Source organism: Chrysemys picta, chromosome 8 (genome assembly GCF_011386835.1).
Source record: "Chrysemys picta bellii isolate R12L10 chromosome 8, ASM1138683v2, whole genome shotgun sequence".
NCBI lineage: Eukaryota > Metazoa > Chordata > Testudines > Emydidae > Chrysemys > Chrysemys picta.
The window spans coordinates 66575116-66592301 of NC_088798.1; the positions used below are offsets into that span (position 1 = coordinate 66575116).

Here is a 17186-nt window from a genome sequence, read left to right on the forward strand (position 1 = left end):
CAGCCTTTGAGGCTGGCGTGTCTACACATCCAGGGGCACTGGCCTTCCCTGTTCAGGTGGGGCCAGCGTGGCTGGGCTGGGGGGAAGGTGCGGAGTGGACACCTGCGGGCCCCTCTCCTGCTCTGCTCTGCCCAGGTGTTTGGGACCGGACAGCCCCGGGCGGGGGTGCAATTCGCTCTGGGCCAGGGTCCGAGGAACCCTGCGGCTCCTAGCTTCCACCCCTGGCTCTGCGCTCGGCAGGGACTAGAGATGCGCAGCAGCAGGGTCAACTCCCTGCTCGTGCTGGGCCGGTGTCTCCAGCCGGTCCCAGCTCGGGGGGTGCAGACAGCGCAGCCCCATGTGATGGGCGGGCGCCTACTGCAGCTGGGCGGGGGCCCTGGGCGGCGGGGGTCTGCTCCCTGCACCTGCTGGCGGGCCCGGCCCGCGCGTGGGTCTCAGCGGCGCCGCGCGGGGAGGAGTCGCCCCCAGCTCGGCAGCGCGGCCAATGGGCTGGCGGGCTGGGCTGTGGGCGGTGCGGCGCGGAGCTTGGGCCGGGCGGAGCTGAGAGACCCGCACACAGCAGCGCGTCTCGCCGGCTGCGCGACCCGCGGCATGGCAGCCAAGTGCCCCCGGTGCGCCAAGGCCGTCTACTTTGGTGAGTGCCCGGAGCCCTCCGCAGGGACCGGTGTCCCCCTCGCTCCCCAGTCTCGGGCATCCCCCCGGGCACGGACCGGTGCCCCCCTCGCTCCCCGGTCTGGGGCATCCCCCCGGGCACGGACCGGTGCCCCCCTCGCTCCCCGGTCTGGGGCATCCCCCCGGGCACGGACCGGTGCCCCCCTCGCTCCCCGGTCTGGGGCACTCCCGCCCGGGACTAGGGGCTACCCCCTTGCGCTCCCCAGCCTAGCCGCAGCTCTCCTCCCCACTCCCAGGAGGGACTAGTGCCTCCCTTTCACACATTCCCTGCAGCCTGAGAAAAGGGACTGCTACTCTCCCTCCATCCCGGGTGCAGCCCCAACCCGGCAGTAGGGCTGCGACCCCCCCCCCCCCGTGCTGCCCACCTTGGGTGCTCCTTTGCCTTGCAACCCCTCTCCTCACTTCCCGAGAACTGAGCCCATCCCCAGTCTGTGCGTTCTTCCCGGGGGCGGGGCGGGCAGCTGTTGTCTCCCCTCCCCACCCTGTCCGCACCCCTACCTGAGAATAAGGGGGCTGAGCCCATCTCCAACCTGGGTGCACCCGCTTTCCAGTTTGCAGTCTCCCCCTCTCTGGGAGCAGAGGGCAGCTGAGCGTGTTATAACTGTTTTTTATACATACCGGACCCTTGGTCTATGGCTCTCTGCTTGGATTTAACATGATGAGTAGAGGCTACAGGGATAGGGCATGGCAGGGAAAGGGTACAGCTAAACCTCTGCTGCTTTGGTTGGTTAGGGGGAAACACCTGCATTGTTTGTATTTGTAAAGTTGTGAGGGCTCCACCTGATCTCATCCTCTGGTATTGGCTCCCTGGGAGAGTCCCTGTGTGCACTTGCTGGGAGAGGGTGACTGGGATCTCTGCTGAGCTGTCTGATCCCCTGCCCAGATGGGTGTGTATGGCTGACCCAGGCGAAGAGGAGGGGGGCCAATCTCTCAAATGCTCCGTTCTGCAGCTGGGACCAGATTTTTCAAAACAGCTCAGTGTCTGTCGTGCACCCAGTTTGCTAAGATCATAGACTCATAGAAAGGTAGGGCTGGAAGGGACCTTGAGAAGCCATCAAGTCCAGCCCCCTGGGCTGTACAGGGCCCAGACCTAGACCATCCCTGGTAGGTGTCTGTCCAACCTGTTCTTAAAAAACTGCAGTGACAGAGATTCTACAACCTCCCTTTGAAGCCTATTCCAGAGCTTAACTACCCTTATGGCTGGAAACTTGTTCCTAATGTCTAACTTAAATCTCCCTTGCTGCAGATTTATCCCATTACTTCTTGTCCTGTCTTCAGAGGCCATGGAGAACAAATGATCCCTATCTTCTTTATAACAACTGTTAGCATATTTGAAGACTGTTATCAGGTCCTCCTCCCCCATCGTCTTTTCTACAGACAACATGCCCAGGTTTTTTAACCTTTCCTCACAGGAAATATTTTCTAAATCTTTTCATCATTTTTGTTGCTCTTCTCTGGACTCCCTCCAGTTTCTCCACATCTTTCTTAAAGTGTGGTGCCCAGAACTGGACACAGTACTCCAACTGGGGCCTTGGCAGTGCCAAGTAGAGCAGGACAATTACCTCCTATGTCTTACATACAACACTTCTGTTAATACACCCCAGAATATTAGCCTTTTTTGCATCACATTGTTGATTCTGATTCAATTTGTGATCCACTATAAACCCCAGATCCTTTTCAGCAGTACCACTACCTAGCCAGTTATTCCCCATTTTGTTGTACATTTAGTTTTTCCTTCCTAAGTGATGTACTTTGTGCTTGTCTTTATTAAATTTCATCTTGAGGAATTGAGACCAATTCTCCAATTTGTCAAAGCTGTTTTGAATTCGAATCCTGTCCTTCAAAGTGCTTGCAACCCCTCCCAGCTTGGTGTCCCCCACAAATCATATAAGCATACTCTCCACTCCATTATCCAAATCATTAATGAAAATATTGACTAGTACCAGGCCTAGGACTGACCCTTGTGGGACCACACTGGATTTACTCTCCTAGTTTGACAGCAACCCATTGATAACTACTCTTTGATTACAGTCTTTCAACCAGTTTTGCACCAACCTTACAGTAAGTTCATCTAGACCACATTTCTCTAGTTTGCTTATGAAAATGTCATGTGGCACTGTGTCAAAAGTCTTACTAAAATCAAGGTGTATCACATCTACTGCTTCTCCCCTATCTATTAGGCCCGTAACCCTATCAAAGAAGGAAATTAGTTTGGTTTGGCATGATTTGTTTGTGACAAATCCATACTGGCTATTCCTTATAACCCTGTTATCCACTAGGTGCTTACAAATGTATTGTTTAATAACTTGTTTCGACATCTTTCCAGATAATGATGTTAGGCTGAGTGGTCTATAATCATCTGCAAATCTCACCCTGATTGTGGGTGCTGAGTGGCTTTGATCTGACCAGTATTGCCAGGATGGTGGTGCCAGGAGACCCGCCTGAGTTGGGACACATTGACTTTTCAGAGGATGGGCAAAGTTGTTTTTAGAAAGACAGGAGAACTTGGCAGTAGTGGGAAGAATGGGAGGTAAAAGTCAGAAATGAGTTCCAGCAGCATCTAACGACAGCAAAGAGCTAGAATGCAAAGGTTAACTACATGTGTCCCCTCCCCCCAATTCTGCATGTTGAAGTACAGAGCATGTCTCATCCAAGCCATTTCCAAAGTCTCTGAACTGCTTTGTTCTCTTTTACTGTAAATGTATGTAAAATACTCTACTTATGGTGCACTTTTCACTAATGGAGCTCACAGCACCTTACAAAGGTAGGTAAAGCAGTATTAGTTTCATTTTACATATGGGGAAACTCCGGCACAAAGAGACTTAATTATATTTTTAAAAGTGGCTTCTGAATTTGGGGATGTCCGTTCTTGGGGTGCCCAGCTTGAGGCACCTTGGACCCCATTCTCAGAAGCACCAAGTACCCACAGTTCCTGTTGACTGCAGTTGAAGAGATGGCTGCTGGGACTAGAGCCCAGGTCTCCTGACTCCTTGCTGTGCCCTTGCTGCCATTTGAAAACGTACCTCTTCCAATACCGCTTTTATTACGTGAAAAGTACACAGTCCAGAATGTGGCTTGGCACCAACTAGAACATAGCTTTGACTTGCTCCCGTCTCCAACCTGTCATGGTCTTAGAGACCTGGGAATTACTGCTGAAGATTAGGATCATTTTAAAGGCACGGGGAATTAATCTCCATTACCCAGATCACTTTCTGATTGAATTAATTAGCTTTGCATTCCGGCTTAGTTTTGGCTAGTGCTGCTTGCAGGTTATTCCCACCCTGGAGGATAGTTCCCATCTCCCTCCTATGATCTACTGCCATGTAGAGAAGTGTGTGACAGCTCAAGTATCCATCTTCCCCAGTCCTTGCTGCTCCTGGTTGTTTATTTTGGTAGAGAAATACCATGGGGTTATGATAGCATCTGAGCGTTCAAAGCGTTGGGAAGGGTTGTGCACTTTCATTCCACTCCAGCCATCTCCAAGTAAACACTGAGAAATAGGAATTTGCTTTTTCTCCCCTTCTAAGTAAATCTTTTTGTGGGGGCGGGAATAACTCAGCCTGCTGGATTTCTTCCCTTGTGTGAATCTTTCCCTTTTAAGCTGAAAATACTGTGTCTGTTTTCCTGGAGGCCCCAGTCTGACGTTAGTTTCTTTCTTGCTGCTCTCTGGGTGACTCTGTTCTCCTGGAATCACTGGTTGCTGTTGGTAGTGGAGAAGACTGTCCTCTCCTGACCGCCCCAGGTGAAGTCAGGGAGATATTGTGCCCAAGCAGAAGTACCCATGGGAGTGAGCCAGAGGAACCATGACCTCACAGAGTTCAGTTCCAGTCTTCCCCGTCTAGGGAGGGATCAGGTCAGCATTCCCAGGATTTGTGATGAGTGGAAACATCAGTCCTGTAGAAGCTCTGGGCTCTCTTACTTCCCCTGCCCTCTTGCCCCACGGTCTCAGGGAAGATGGGTTTATGCAGGTGCCATGCTGCCTCTGAGTGACCATCCACCCACAGCTATGTAAATGAGCTGCCTAGATGCATGGAGCAGGTGATAACCTAGAGAGAGAAGAGACACCCCACGCTCCCTACTTTGCAGCAACAGCATGCAGAAATCTGCTTGAATAGAAGCCAGCTTCGCATGCCATGGGCTGTGGCTGCTCCCTGGCTCCTCCCAGCCCCAGCTCAGCCTCTGCTGCCTGACATCCCATGGAGACCTGGCTTTATTGGGGGGCCCTGTGTGGTCCAAGGAAGGGGGTGTAGGGGAGACTGTGCCACAGAGCCAGTGCTGGTTCTATGCCAGCCAAGGTGGTCTGTATTCAAGGGAGTGGCGAGAGCAATCAAAGTCAGAGCTGGTCCAAAATTTTCTGTTGAAACACTTTTTTGATGGAAAATGTTGCAACAACGGTATGCTTTTGTTGAAATATCATGCATATAACCCCACCCCCAACCCAAATATCAAAACATGTTCATTTCTCTTGGTATGAAAAAAAATTGAACACTTTTTCTGCAAGTTGGAGAAATCACTTCCTGACCAGATCTAGTCCAAACATATCAGGAAAGGGGCAGAAGAAGAGGTGTTTTCCTGCTTCTTGTTTCCAAAGCCAGTTTTTATTTTGAATTTCCACTGCAATTGACTAATAAATCACATAACCTAGTGGGAAAGCAATAGTGGAATTATCTTCCACAGGTGGTGTGTGTGCATAAATTCTTTTATGGCCCCTTAAATTAGCAGAGACTGATTAATAAAATCCTGCTTGTTTGGAAGTGTTACTTTCTTGTGATGAATGCCCTTGATTATAATTTTTTTAGATGACAGGAATTGTGATTCTGAATCTCATGAAAATGTAATCAAATTCTTTTTCTCTTCCGTCTGCCCTAGCCCTGACTTTGTTGAGATGCTCATGTACTGAAATGGGCAGCTGTCCAGAAATAACGGTAATTTTATTTATGGAAAATTAACTTTCAGTCTTCCTGTTGCCTTTTACTCCATGGAAAAATCTGGCAGCCCCTTCCTCTGTAATGAGTGGGATGTGAGTGTTTCCTGAATTACAGAATGAAGTTAAAGTGCAGGAAAACATAAAAATAGATTTTTTTGAAAAAGCACATTGTGGCATGGGACATTTTTCCCAGTAGCAGCTGGGCCATTTGGTTAGTCTACCTTTTTTATTATGCAATTTGAAAGATCCAGTGAATACTTGTTGGGACTATTTAAGTGAAAAAGTAACTGCTTGATGCTAATTCTCTGTAGCTGACTCCTAGAGCCCTAACTGCAAGTAGCCCATGTTTTGGTCTCTTTCACCAGGAAGAGTTGGTGATCATAGCCAGCTTGAAGCAAAACAACTGAGTATTTCTTAAGCTACCAATACAAAAGAGAGGTCTCCAAGTGAGTTTTGCAGGGTCACTGCTTTTGTGACCTGTGCCTGGGGGAAAATTCTGAATTGCCCCTCTCTACCCGCCTTTGTTTTCAGACTGGAGGACTGCAGCAGCTAGCATCTTGCTGCTTCCTCTATGCAATGTTTATCACAGAATTCTGAGCTGAATACAAAGTTAAAAAAACAAAATATGTAATAGATACATGTGATTTATTGTCCATCTGCTGGAACCCAGGCACGCAGATAACAAACAGGCTCTTTTTGTTCTTGATTGCATTGTTCTAAAGGACCTCATCTGGCAGAGTGTGTGTGAGCGCACATGCAATTACAGAGTCAGGGAGCTTTGCTGCAAGCGGGTGACTTTCTCTGTGCAGAGAATGGCATGGGCTGGCATGTACCCACAGGCATGAGGAGGAAGTGGCCAAATAGCCCCAGAATTTAGCATTTTTGTGCAACTGGCAGCAGCAGCGAGTGCTGAGGTATTGGGGGGGAAATATTGTATGTGTGGAATGAGGAGCTTGCTGTCTGGGGGCAGCAGTGAGAGAGGCTTTTAGCTTGGGATCATTTGATTGCCAGTATTGGCCAGCGTCTGAGGTTGGAGAGTGCTGCTGAGTTGGGGAGTGGGGGTTGTAAGGCTCATCCAGCTGTTATCTGGACACACCGGCATCAGCCTCTGTAGCTCAGGCCAGCAGTAACCATCACCAAAGGAGAGGAATGGAGGCAAGCTGCCTCTCACTCATACCCTGGGGGAGCAGCCCAAGCTCCCCACAGGGAACCCTTGGCAAATAACAGCCCAGCATCACTGGAAAGGGGAACAAGTGTTGGCAAGAGGTGAGCAGACCCCCTGTGTGCAGTGAAGGGGAATCTGATCCAGCTGGGTCTGGGCTCTGTAAAGGGGCCTGTTGGCTGTTGTCGAAGTGCCCAGTGCCCATCGTTGCTACACCAGTCACCTGTGTATCAGCTTCCTCCTGCCACTGTATTTAGGAATACAATATTCTGACCAGTACTGCTTCCCTCTGTGCTTTGCAGAGCTCTGCGCAGGCTTGTTTGCTCTGGAGAAATTCAAGCTAGAACAGCAGAAGCAGCTCTGCAATTAATAAGTAACCACTGTCCTTGGAAATAGATGCTTGCTGTTTTCCAGTGCCCGTGGCCTGAAAATCTCCTGCCCAGGCCGGCTCTGCATGGCTGAATGTGAGGATTTTGTCTGTATGTGTATTATAGATTTTCTTAAAATATTGAGAAAACTCCAGTCTTCTCTTCAGCACAGTCTGCATGGCAGTGACCATATGGGTGACTTAAGCACAGCTGCTTTATTGCCAGGGATAATGCTGATGGCCTGGAAGCTGGCTCTTATATAATCTCCTGTTTTGATGTCTGAGAGGCTGCTCTCTGGGCATGTCCCTCTCAGGAGCCAGGGTTTCTAGCAAGTTGCTGCCTGGCTCCGGTATCAGAATACAAGCAGCTGATGGGGATTTAGCTGTGAAAGTCCTAGAGAGCAGGAAATGGCCCAAAGCTGCAGAGTGGGGTAACTAGCACAGTTGTAGTGTACTTGGACAAATACTGCAAATGACAGAAAATCGCGTAGGCCTTCCTGCAGTAGCAGCTCATAACCGTCCTTCCTGCCTCTTCACTGGGGGTATGTCTGCTGCTTATTAGCAAACATTTCTATAGCAGTAATGGCTAAGGGCCACACCAGGGTGTGCCCCACTGCGTTCAGTGCAATGGGAATGTAAATGCAAGCTCTGCTCCCAAAGAGCTTGTGGTCTGAAAGACAAGATGCCAGTTGCTAACTCTGTTTCAAAGATTCCAAGGCTCGAATGGACCACTGTAATCATCTAGTCTGACCTGTGTAACCCAGGCCAGAGAACGTCCCTGAAATGATTCCTAGAGCAGATCTGGACAGGTTAATTAACATGCCCAGTTAATTAACCACTTGTTCCTACCTGTGTTCCATCCCACAATTAGAATAGACACAGCCTTGCAGAAACCCCCGCAGGAGGTGAGAGCACCTAATATGCTGCTGTGTTTCATACTTGCAGTTCTCAGTGGCTCCCCTCCTCCTCTGCTGTTCATTGGGAGCCAGCTCATGGCTTCTCCTTGCAAAACAGCTGAGAGGCAGATTGGGTGTGCCTGGGACTGGCAGGAGACTCCCTTGCAAGCCAGCTAGTATCTGGCCTACCTAAGTTTTTCCATGCCGCTCATTAGGTCAGCAGGGAGTGAGTGGTGCTTCCATTTCTCACTGAACTGCTGTCAAACAGCAGGTGTGGCAAGAGCCTAGGTCCTGATCTGGGGAACGCTCCCATGGGCTGTGCAAGTGTTTTCAGGAACAGGAGCTTAGTTTTTAGGTTGCAAGTGAGCAGTTAGAAGGGAGCTTTGTTTATTGATCACTGTCCTGGAAAGAGCATAGGGAAGGGGAGAGAAAATGGGAAAGGGGAAATAGAGAGAGGGAAAGGAAATTGAATGGAGGGGGAGGAAAAGATAGAGGCACAACTGGAAAGAGGCAGATAAAGGGGGGAGAGAGAGAAAGAAAAATAAGTGAGGCAAAACAAATTTTCCATACAATTATTAAGAAAATGTTACAATAAAACCCAAAGAATGAATAGCCTCCGTTACATCACATATAGGTCTGCCTTTACCTATGCAGGGTCAGATCTGTGTCCAGTACCCAATATATATTACCTCTGCTGTCTTTAGACTAAAAGCCATCCTGCTTTTACTGTACAGCACCATGCATACTGAAGGTGCTATATAAGCAGTACTGAGGACAAGGGTTGGGAGACCTTGCTGAGAATTGGAGTACTGAGGACAAGGGTTGGGAGACCTTGCTGAGAATGGGAGGTGGGTCCCAGATGCCCAGTGCGGGTCAGTAGAGAACCTGCTCTGGTTTTGCTTTCCCCTCTAATATTAAAGTTGGCTTTCTGCATGGCTTTCTTCCTGGTTTTGTGTGTGCCTGATGAGTCATACCAGCCAAGACCCAAAGGCAGCTGGGTCAGAATGGAGTTTTGTTGGCTTTCTACCAGGATGGGGCATTGGTCTAATGCTGAACTCCAGGGAGGCAGGTAGATTTAAAAAAAAACAAAACAAAAAACTTTGGTCTGAAATGTCGTAAATCTTGTAAAATGCAGGAAATTACATTGGAAAACCTACAGATGTCCCTGAGCATTCCCAGACATCACTCCATGCTGATCTCTTCTGTGCTTGTCTAACCCACGTAAGGAGAGGGGGTTCTTTGTCCCCCTTTAATGGCTGGTTCTTATACAAAGTTTGAGTCTACTAATGGACTTCATCCTCCAACAGTAAAGGCTTATAGCACTGAATGGCCTGGGTCCAAACGCCGCTGACAGGCCAAGTGGGTTTGTTTAAATTTGTCCTTATGAAATTGTGGATGGAGGGTTTTCAGGCTGTTGTGTCATCCACCCTGTTCACCCTCACCTTTCTATGCAGACCTGAGAGGGGAAGATGCCTTTCTGGGCTGGGAAGCTATTGAATGAGTGGTGCAGGAGGGGAGGGGAAAATGTCTCTGACATCCCTTGCTAGCAATCGAGCCCATGTGGCATTTGACAACTGACTCTTTGGTTCAGTGGGCTTCCTTTTGATTAACTTTAGCATGGATAATTTTGAAGAGCAGGTGACATCCTGCACAAAAAGGAGAGTGCCTGCAATGCATTGTGGCATGGGTCCCTTCCTAGCCCTGGAAGGAAGGAGATCTCTTGTCTGCCTGGGCTCTCAGCAGGAAGCCTGGCTGCGCTGCAGTGGATGCTGTGTTGGCAGGTGACTTCGCACCAGCAGGACCTGGGGTACAGTTACTTCCACCCATCCGTAGGGTGGTGAAGGGTAATTGGCAGATCTGGTGTTCCCTGAGTGAATGTGTGGAGTTATCTGTGGGTAGCTTGAAGCTCTCCGGGACCCTGCACTACAGGTTTGTAGGAATACATGAGTGGAGGGGCAGCCAGGATGTGTGGTTTTCAAGGCTCGGATACATTGTGAAGCAAAAGGTCCAAGGCTGTGGAGGGCCTCCAGCAGATGAGGAGTACACGCAGCGTGTGACGCCGTGTGGACTCCATGTTTGTATTAACACTTTGGCCAGTGAATTTCCTGTGTCCCGTATGGTGCTGGGCTCTCCTCGGCACAGGCCAGCTAGTCAGAATGTGCCTTCAGACCCCTCTCTGCTCTTGCTTCTTCCCTTATAAAATGGGTGTTGGTCCTTGTCTCCGGCAGCTATGGGGCATACTGGAAACCTGGTGCCTTTCCATGGGAAAGGGCAATAATTAAGAGTGTAGAGGTGATGAGGAGATGAAGCACCTCTCTGCCTCACCGAACCAGCGGGCTCCAGAAAGCAGGCCCCGGTCATGAGCAAATTGGGGCGGGTTTCAGAGAGAGCTTGGCCCTAACCACAAGCATTATCAGTCTAGAGCCTTGTGTTCCCTGCCATGGAACGGGATGCTATGAAGATCAGTGCAGTTTATCCCAGGCCTGAGAAGAGCACAGGCCGAATTAGCCAATTAAAGACGTACATGCTGGATTGCAGGGGGTCACTGACTGGACCAGCCTTGTTTATTTTACTATGTTTGGTCACAAAATTTATGTAACTTTCTATGGACTCGTGTTGGCAGGCAGATGCTTCAGTGCTTTCTTTTTTAATAAAACAAACCATGGCAACAAGCCGTCGGCAGCAGCTATGATGCCATCCCTGTGGCCCTGCAGCGTGTCTGGTGCACAGAGAACATCAGCCAGAAGACTAAGTGATTGACTTTAGTTTGCAGCTTTGGCAGGCTTGTGGTGGAGAGGGCTTGACAATGGTAGTGATCCTATGGGCACTGCCTGGGCTCCGAATTGGAGAAAAGATTAAAAATGTGAATGGCAGTGGATGGATATACACCAGGGTGGGGACAGAGGGGACAGTCTAAATGATTCTGAATGGGTGAGTTACAAATGCGTGTAACCCAGCTAGTCAGAATGATTTCCTTCTTCCATTACCTTCAGGGCTGTGTGTTTTCCCTGCAAGTCTTGCTGCCGTTACAGGGAGCTGCTCTGTTTTTCCACTGTCGCGTATTAGAGGAAATCTCCTGACTAGCAGAGCAGCACAGAGCCTCAGTTTCAGGCCCTAGTAGTTAGCAAGCATGTAGGTTCATCGCTCAGCTGTTCTTCTCCGTCATTTTTCAGGCTATCGGCATGACCTGTTACTTTTAAACTAATCCGTTTCTTTTAAATATAACTGATGTTGCCAGACATTCAGACACTGAGCTGAAGGCACAGGTACACAGTGGGTGCAAAATGCTACTTAGTTGGAGTGGTAACTATTTACATTTGACATTCATCCCAGTGCAAAACGGTGCCAGGGCAATGGAAAATTGGACTCCAGCTGCCTGAAGAAGCCACTGTCTCCTGGAGGGCTTGATTCAGCTCTCCCGGACATTTGAGGGACGTTCTCCATGGATTCCCCGGATGTGGGATCAGGCCCCCACTGAAGCATGGACAACTGAAGATTCAGGTGGTTAAATAGAAGTACAGGTTGATAATTTTGGCATCCGCTGCTGAGGCAGGAGGAACATGGCTGGCTTCTCTTTGAAGGGTGGGCTGTTGCCTGCAGGAAGGAAGCCCCTGAGTATTCAAGTGAGAGATTTAGGGTTTGTCCTGGTGAAGGGGAAATATAGATTTCTAGAGCATGTTAGTGACCACATTCTAACACATGAAGGTAGACAAGGCAAGCTGTACCCCCACACGTATTAGCTGGTCAAGCTGACCTGTGGGATGAGCCTTGGTTAGACATGAAGTTGTGTTAGAAGGTACTAGCAACATGATCTAAAATCCCACTCCTCTCATCCTAGTCCAGACACACTGCTAGGAAAGGTCGGGTCACAGCCTGACTCTGAGCTCTCCGCCTTTGCCTGTCATTGTTTCCTCTGAGCTAGTTTTGTGTATTTTTAGCTTGTCTGATCTGGGTCCTGTCAGCAGCAAGAGGGGGAGAGTAGCTGTGCCTGGGGTCGGGATGTTCTTGTTTGGACACTCACACAGATTATTAAATAAGCTGGAATGGGTCCTGACCTTGTGGGCAGAATGGGGAACCCTTCACCATTTCCCGAGTGCTGGGAAATACTCCATGAAACACAGAAAGTGCCGTGGACCGAATGCTAATGCTGCACTGCCAAGGCCCCAAGCATCAGGAAATGCCCAGAATGTAGCCCGCCCCCTTGTGTGTAGACACTTAGATACAGGGTGCTGTGGCAGTTTAAAAAAATCACATCTCAGCGTGAATGTTTCTTGCCTGTATTGTGTTGGGGACCCTGAGATCACTGTCGCTGCAAGGGAGTAGGTGGGGAAAACATTTTCCTTTATTGTTTGCTCCTTTGTGTGATTGACAGCACTCTGTACACTCAGTTCTGCTGTTTCCCCTGTGTCGTGTTACGCCCCGATCCTGAAAAGTGGTGCTGGCTTTGTATTGCAGAGAGTCCTATGATTGCCTTAGACAGATCTGTGGGTGACATGCAGTCTGCTTCTATGATCCGATCAGGGCAACTGCCCCACCCAAAGCCACTGCAAAGAAGACTAGAAATCTACAAAAGATTCTGCCCCCCTCAGTCCTCAGGAGTCCTTGGGGGGCCCTGCATGGGAGTGTGTTTGTGGACGCTCAGGAACTGAGAGTCTGGGGGGGTTCCCCTCCAAGTCGGTGTCTGTGAACACAGTCCACAGTAGCAAACTAAAGCACCAGGCTCTGTGTCTCTGCTGCCTGGTGCAGCAGTCGGGGGAGTCTCCCATCAGGTTTTTATCAGGCGCATTCCTGGTGTGCTGCTGAGAGGCTCCCAGCTGTTTGAATGCCCCTTTCTCTTCACAGCTGGAGGGCAAAAGGAAATGGCCTCACTGGGAAAGGACTTTATTTTTCATACAGTTACAGTGACTGCTCCTTGTCTGGGCTGTACCCAGTGTTCTGGGGATGTTGGCTGGGTCCTGGGGGCTGGATTTGGCTCTGGAGAGCTTGATAGGGAGGCAGCACAGACTGTCATGATGGAGGGCAGTTCATTGCATCACATGATCTGCCCGAAAGCAAGAAGGCAGCGGACCTCTTGGACTTAGACTTGACAGTGTGTGAGGTTGATTGGAAGGGTGTAAAGCTGGAGCTTCCTCTCCGAGGCTCAAAGCCTGGCACAGGCCTCCCGCCTGCAAATCACGCTGCAGATGGAAGATGCTCTACACCAAAGGAGCTAGCAGCAATTTGCCCCTGTAGTATCTGGAAGTGATGGTAGCTGATGGAGTTTGTCCTAGTGTACATAGCTGAAACCTGCTGGGCTAGTTATTTGAACGGGAATGCTAGCGTATGTGGGTGCAGTGGGAGAAGGCTGGTGCTGTATGTCACTAGCCTTCAACATTAAATGGAGTATATTTTTGTATCGTGCAACACCTTTCATCCCAAAGAATCTCACAACACATCACAGAATTTATAGCACAGTAGCCATACCATCAAGTGAATCCATTACTGAAATGCACCTACTTCTGTGATGGAGTGAGTCAAATGCTTAACAGCTCACAGCAGCGCTACACAACACATTAGAACAAGAAGTGTCTAAGTTTCAGAACCAGTGCGATACAATTTAATAAAGAGGGTATGGCAGCCAAATGACAAATAATAGAGAAATTGCAGTGGGCAACTGCAACAGACTCCCCGGGACAGGAGGAAAATGGGTGAAGAATTCCCAGCTGAGCTGGAAGAAGAGTGCACAATGTTAATTAAGGATAGAAGAGAATTGACAAGGGTAGGAAAAAAGAAGAATGCATTAATGCAGAGTGCTAGTGTTAGTGGGCAAGAAATAAAATGAAATGCTAGCTAAAGCATCTGGGGCAAAATAATCTGGAAGACAGCTATTCAATAGGAGTGGGAAATCTGGAAAGCAATGATATAGAGACATTGGAGTAATAATGGAGCGTAAATCAGAGAAGCAGCGTGGCTGCCAAAAAAGGCCAGAGCAATTTTAGGCTGCATAGCTAGATCCTGATCCCACTCACAGTGGTGTTCTGGTAGGCTGGGAGGACTGACTTGGAACCATTCCTGATTGATCCCCATGGAGGTGACCATTCTCCTCTCCGTGGGTGAGACTGCACTGCGAGAATGCTTTGTGCAGGTCTTGGGGGGACTTCAGCGAGAGAGCAACAACAGTGACTCTAGGGCTGGAGGGATTGAATTACTGGTGAAGAACTATGTATGTATGTCTTGGCTGCACAAAGAAGTGGGAGACTACATAACAGCCAACAAATATGCGAAGGCTGGAGATGAGAAGGAGGGAGAAGAATTGTTTAGAAAAGTCCGAGGAGGTAGGAGTGAGAGTGTAATGCAGCTAAATGTCAGGAAAGATTTCCTAATTGAGGGTCTGTTAGGCCACTGAGCAATCTGAAAGCACGGGATGGAGGCCAGCGTAGTTCACCTAATACTGGAGCCCTGGAGGATATTTTGTAGGACAGCACCCCCTGTCCACAGGGGAGGGACAACTTGACATAATAAGTCTCTTCCATCTCCCATTTCTATGGTTTCCGAAAGGAGATGGAGGAGGAAAGCCCAGTCATCCTGAGACACCAGAGGGTGGGTCAGGGAGACCTACAAATATGGGGAAGCCTTGAATTTCCCAACAAAGTATTGAAGAAGGCATGGGTCCATAGATCATGCTGGAGGCTCTGACCAATGGGACACAGGTATTGGCAGTGAATGAAAACTAGGGGCTTGTAATCTTGCATGTGCAGTGGCTTTGTTGGATGTTCTGCTGTGAATGGAAGTAGCAGATAAGGTTCTCAGCTGCCTGGTGTTTCTGTTGGCTTTGTTTTCAACGCAGCCTGTTACTGGGTCCCTTTTTCCACTATTATCTTCATCTCCTCTGGGCCTAGAACTCTTTGAATTATCACCAGACACACTTCAAAGGCTTCCCTCTCTTTCAGGGTTGTTGCTCATCTTCGTTCTTATGTGCCGTGCAGATCTGACATCGCTTTCCCTTTCTACTGTTGAACACTGCTGTTTACGTCAGGAATAGAGAGGTGTGGGGCCAACGTTACAGACAGAGTCCTTTACATTAAAGGAAGGAATCCCACAGCTCTGTCCAGTTCTGGCAATGGCTAATTTTTGTGTGGCCCTTGTTTTGGATCTCACCCGTTGCTTCCCACATTTGAGCCGTGGCAAGGTGACAGGCATGGGTTGGAGGATATTATTTTTTAGTCTTCAGACTGGCTAGACAAAATGAATCCATTGAATCCCAAAGAGGTTGTGGAAGCTCCTTCACCCAGCTCACCTGTCTTGGATGATTTAGACACAACAAATCCTGCATCTTGGTAGGGGGTTAGACTAGCTGACCCTTGCGGTCCCTTCTAACCCTCTGGTTCTATGATTGTAAAAAGACGGGTGCATACACTTAAGTCTCTTTTCCTTAGTGGGGACCAACTCCAGCCTCCAATGGAAACCCTCTCAAGGTGACAGTCCCCTTCAGTATTTCACTAAGAGCGTTATTTAGCACAGAGTAGAATCCAGTGGTGGAAATGCACAGAGGAAATCAAGCTTCCACGGACCCAGGTGAAGTTGGCTGCCTCTCTGTGGTGAAGCTGGGAGGACTAACTAATCCCTTCCACTTCCCATCCTGAGGAGCTGCATGCCCTGACACTTCCCTCCTTTTCTGGCCCATCCGCTCTAGTCTCCTGCTCTTTTGCCTTATGAGAAGGGTGGCTGCCTGGCCTGAGGGTTGACAGGATAATGAAGAAACGAATCTCTTCATCTCTTGGGGTGGGGCTCTTGGAACAATCACTCGGCAGACAGGTTTCCTTCACTAATATGAATTTCATCTGCTAATCCTGTAGTCTGTGTTTTTCCTCTTAGTCCTCAGCCATCAATATCCCTGCATGGCACACTGCTTCCTGAAGTGCGGTCCATGATGGGTAACACTCTTCACTTAGTCACACCCGTCACACCCCAGCTTGGACTCGAATTCAAGCCAACTACTTGCTGTGCCTTTGCATGACTTGCTTTTGAATAGCAGCTAGGAACCTGGCCCCATAAGGTAACTGACTTGTTGACTGCCTTGGTCATGGGAGTAAAGAGGATGGGGTTTGATGCTGTGTGGGGGAGCCTGCCTGGAGAGGGAGAGAGCCTGTGTGAGGTGGTGATGGAGGCGGAAAGAGCCTTTGAAACCTTCTGTGGCATGGCAGAATTCCCTGGGGCCGGACCTCCGTTTTCTCCCCCTCCCAATTTAAAACTGGTTGCCTTTGTCCAGTTCTTCAGAATTTCCCCATTTCTGGATTCCTGGCTGTGGCCTGAGTGCGTCGTTACTTTCTGTAGCTGGTCCTTGTGCCAGATGGCAGCTGAGCTGTGGGCCACAATAGCATTCCAGGGGTTGGGGCACAAAAGCCTGTGGGGGGAGGGCCAGGAAAGGACTGGCCAAGAGTTCCAGTTGAGTGGAGATCTGGGCGGGACCCTAGCACTTGCAAGGATGGTGAGGTAGTGGAGAGGGGACCTGGCCACATGCTGAAGGTGGAATCGTCCGTAGTGTGGACAGGGAGAAGTGGTGTGGCTGAACCAAGCTATGGGAGACAAAACTGGAGAAAAGAAGGGGCTCTCAAGCCTTCTGCTAGGCTAACTGATGGGATCAGACTGAGTGCTGGCTGGAGCCAAGACAGGCCCATGTGTAGCATGAGTTTCTGAGTGTCTGGAAGAGGTCTGATGTTCTGCCAGGCAACTCCTGCTTCTCCTCACCGTGGAGGGCTGTGGAGTGGAGTTGTCTGAGCACTTGTGCAGCACAGATGTGTGGGGCTTACTCCTAGCTGGGCTAGCATATGCCAGAGGGCTTTGGATGCAGCCGTTGGCTGGGATGGGGTGTGTGCATGCTGAAATGAAAGGCTTTCTCAGGAGCCCCAGGACGATATGTCCCCTGGTACGTCCGTGATGGGGCGGATTGGATGGGCTCCCCATCTGTGAGACTGAGAGCCCTGGTGAGCAAAGGCAGGGGAGTCGCATGAGCATCCGTGTGTGTGTGTGTGTCCAGTCAGACAGTGCCCCCATGTGCCCTGCCAGCTGATCACAAGGAAACCCAGCTCCCCTGCTTGCAATCTGTGGGACTGCAGTGACAGACTGGCATAGTGCAGGGCGGTGGCTGAGGTTAGCCCTCCCTTCCCAGGCAAGGCCTGCTAC

General features: G+C 49.7%; 1 protein-coding gene across 3 annotated transcripts in view; it reads left to right on the forward strand.

Annotated features, from left to right (window-relative positions):
- The first annotated feature begins 234 nt into the window (after positions 1 to 234).
- CRIP2 (cysteine rich protein 2) overlaps positions 235 to 17186 on the forward strand; it is a 63160-nt gene continuing 46208 nt past the window's right edge. The window contains exon 1 of one of the 3 annotated variants that reach the window (XM_005279110.5): positions 235 to 634. In XM_005279110.5, the coding sequence (XP_005279167.2) occupies positions 250 to 634 (385 nt within the window). In that variant the 5' untranslated portion in view covers positions 235 to 249. Of the gene's footprint in view, positions 635 to 11362; positions 11526 to 17186 lie in introns of those variants that run through there. The other 2 variants (XM_065554747.1, XM_005279109.3) reach the window with 2 other exon arrangements.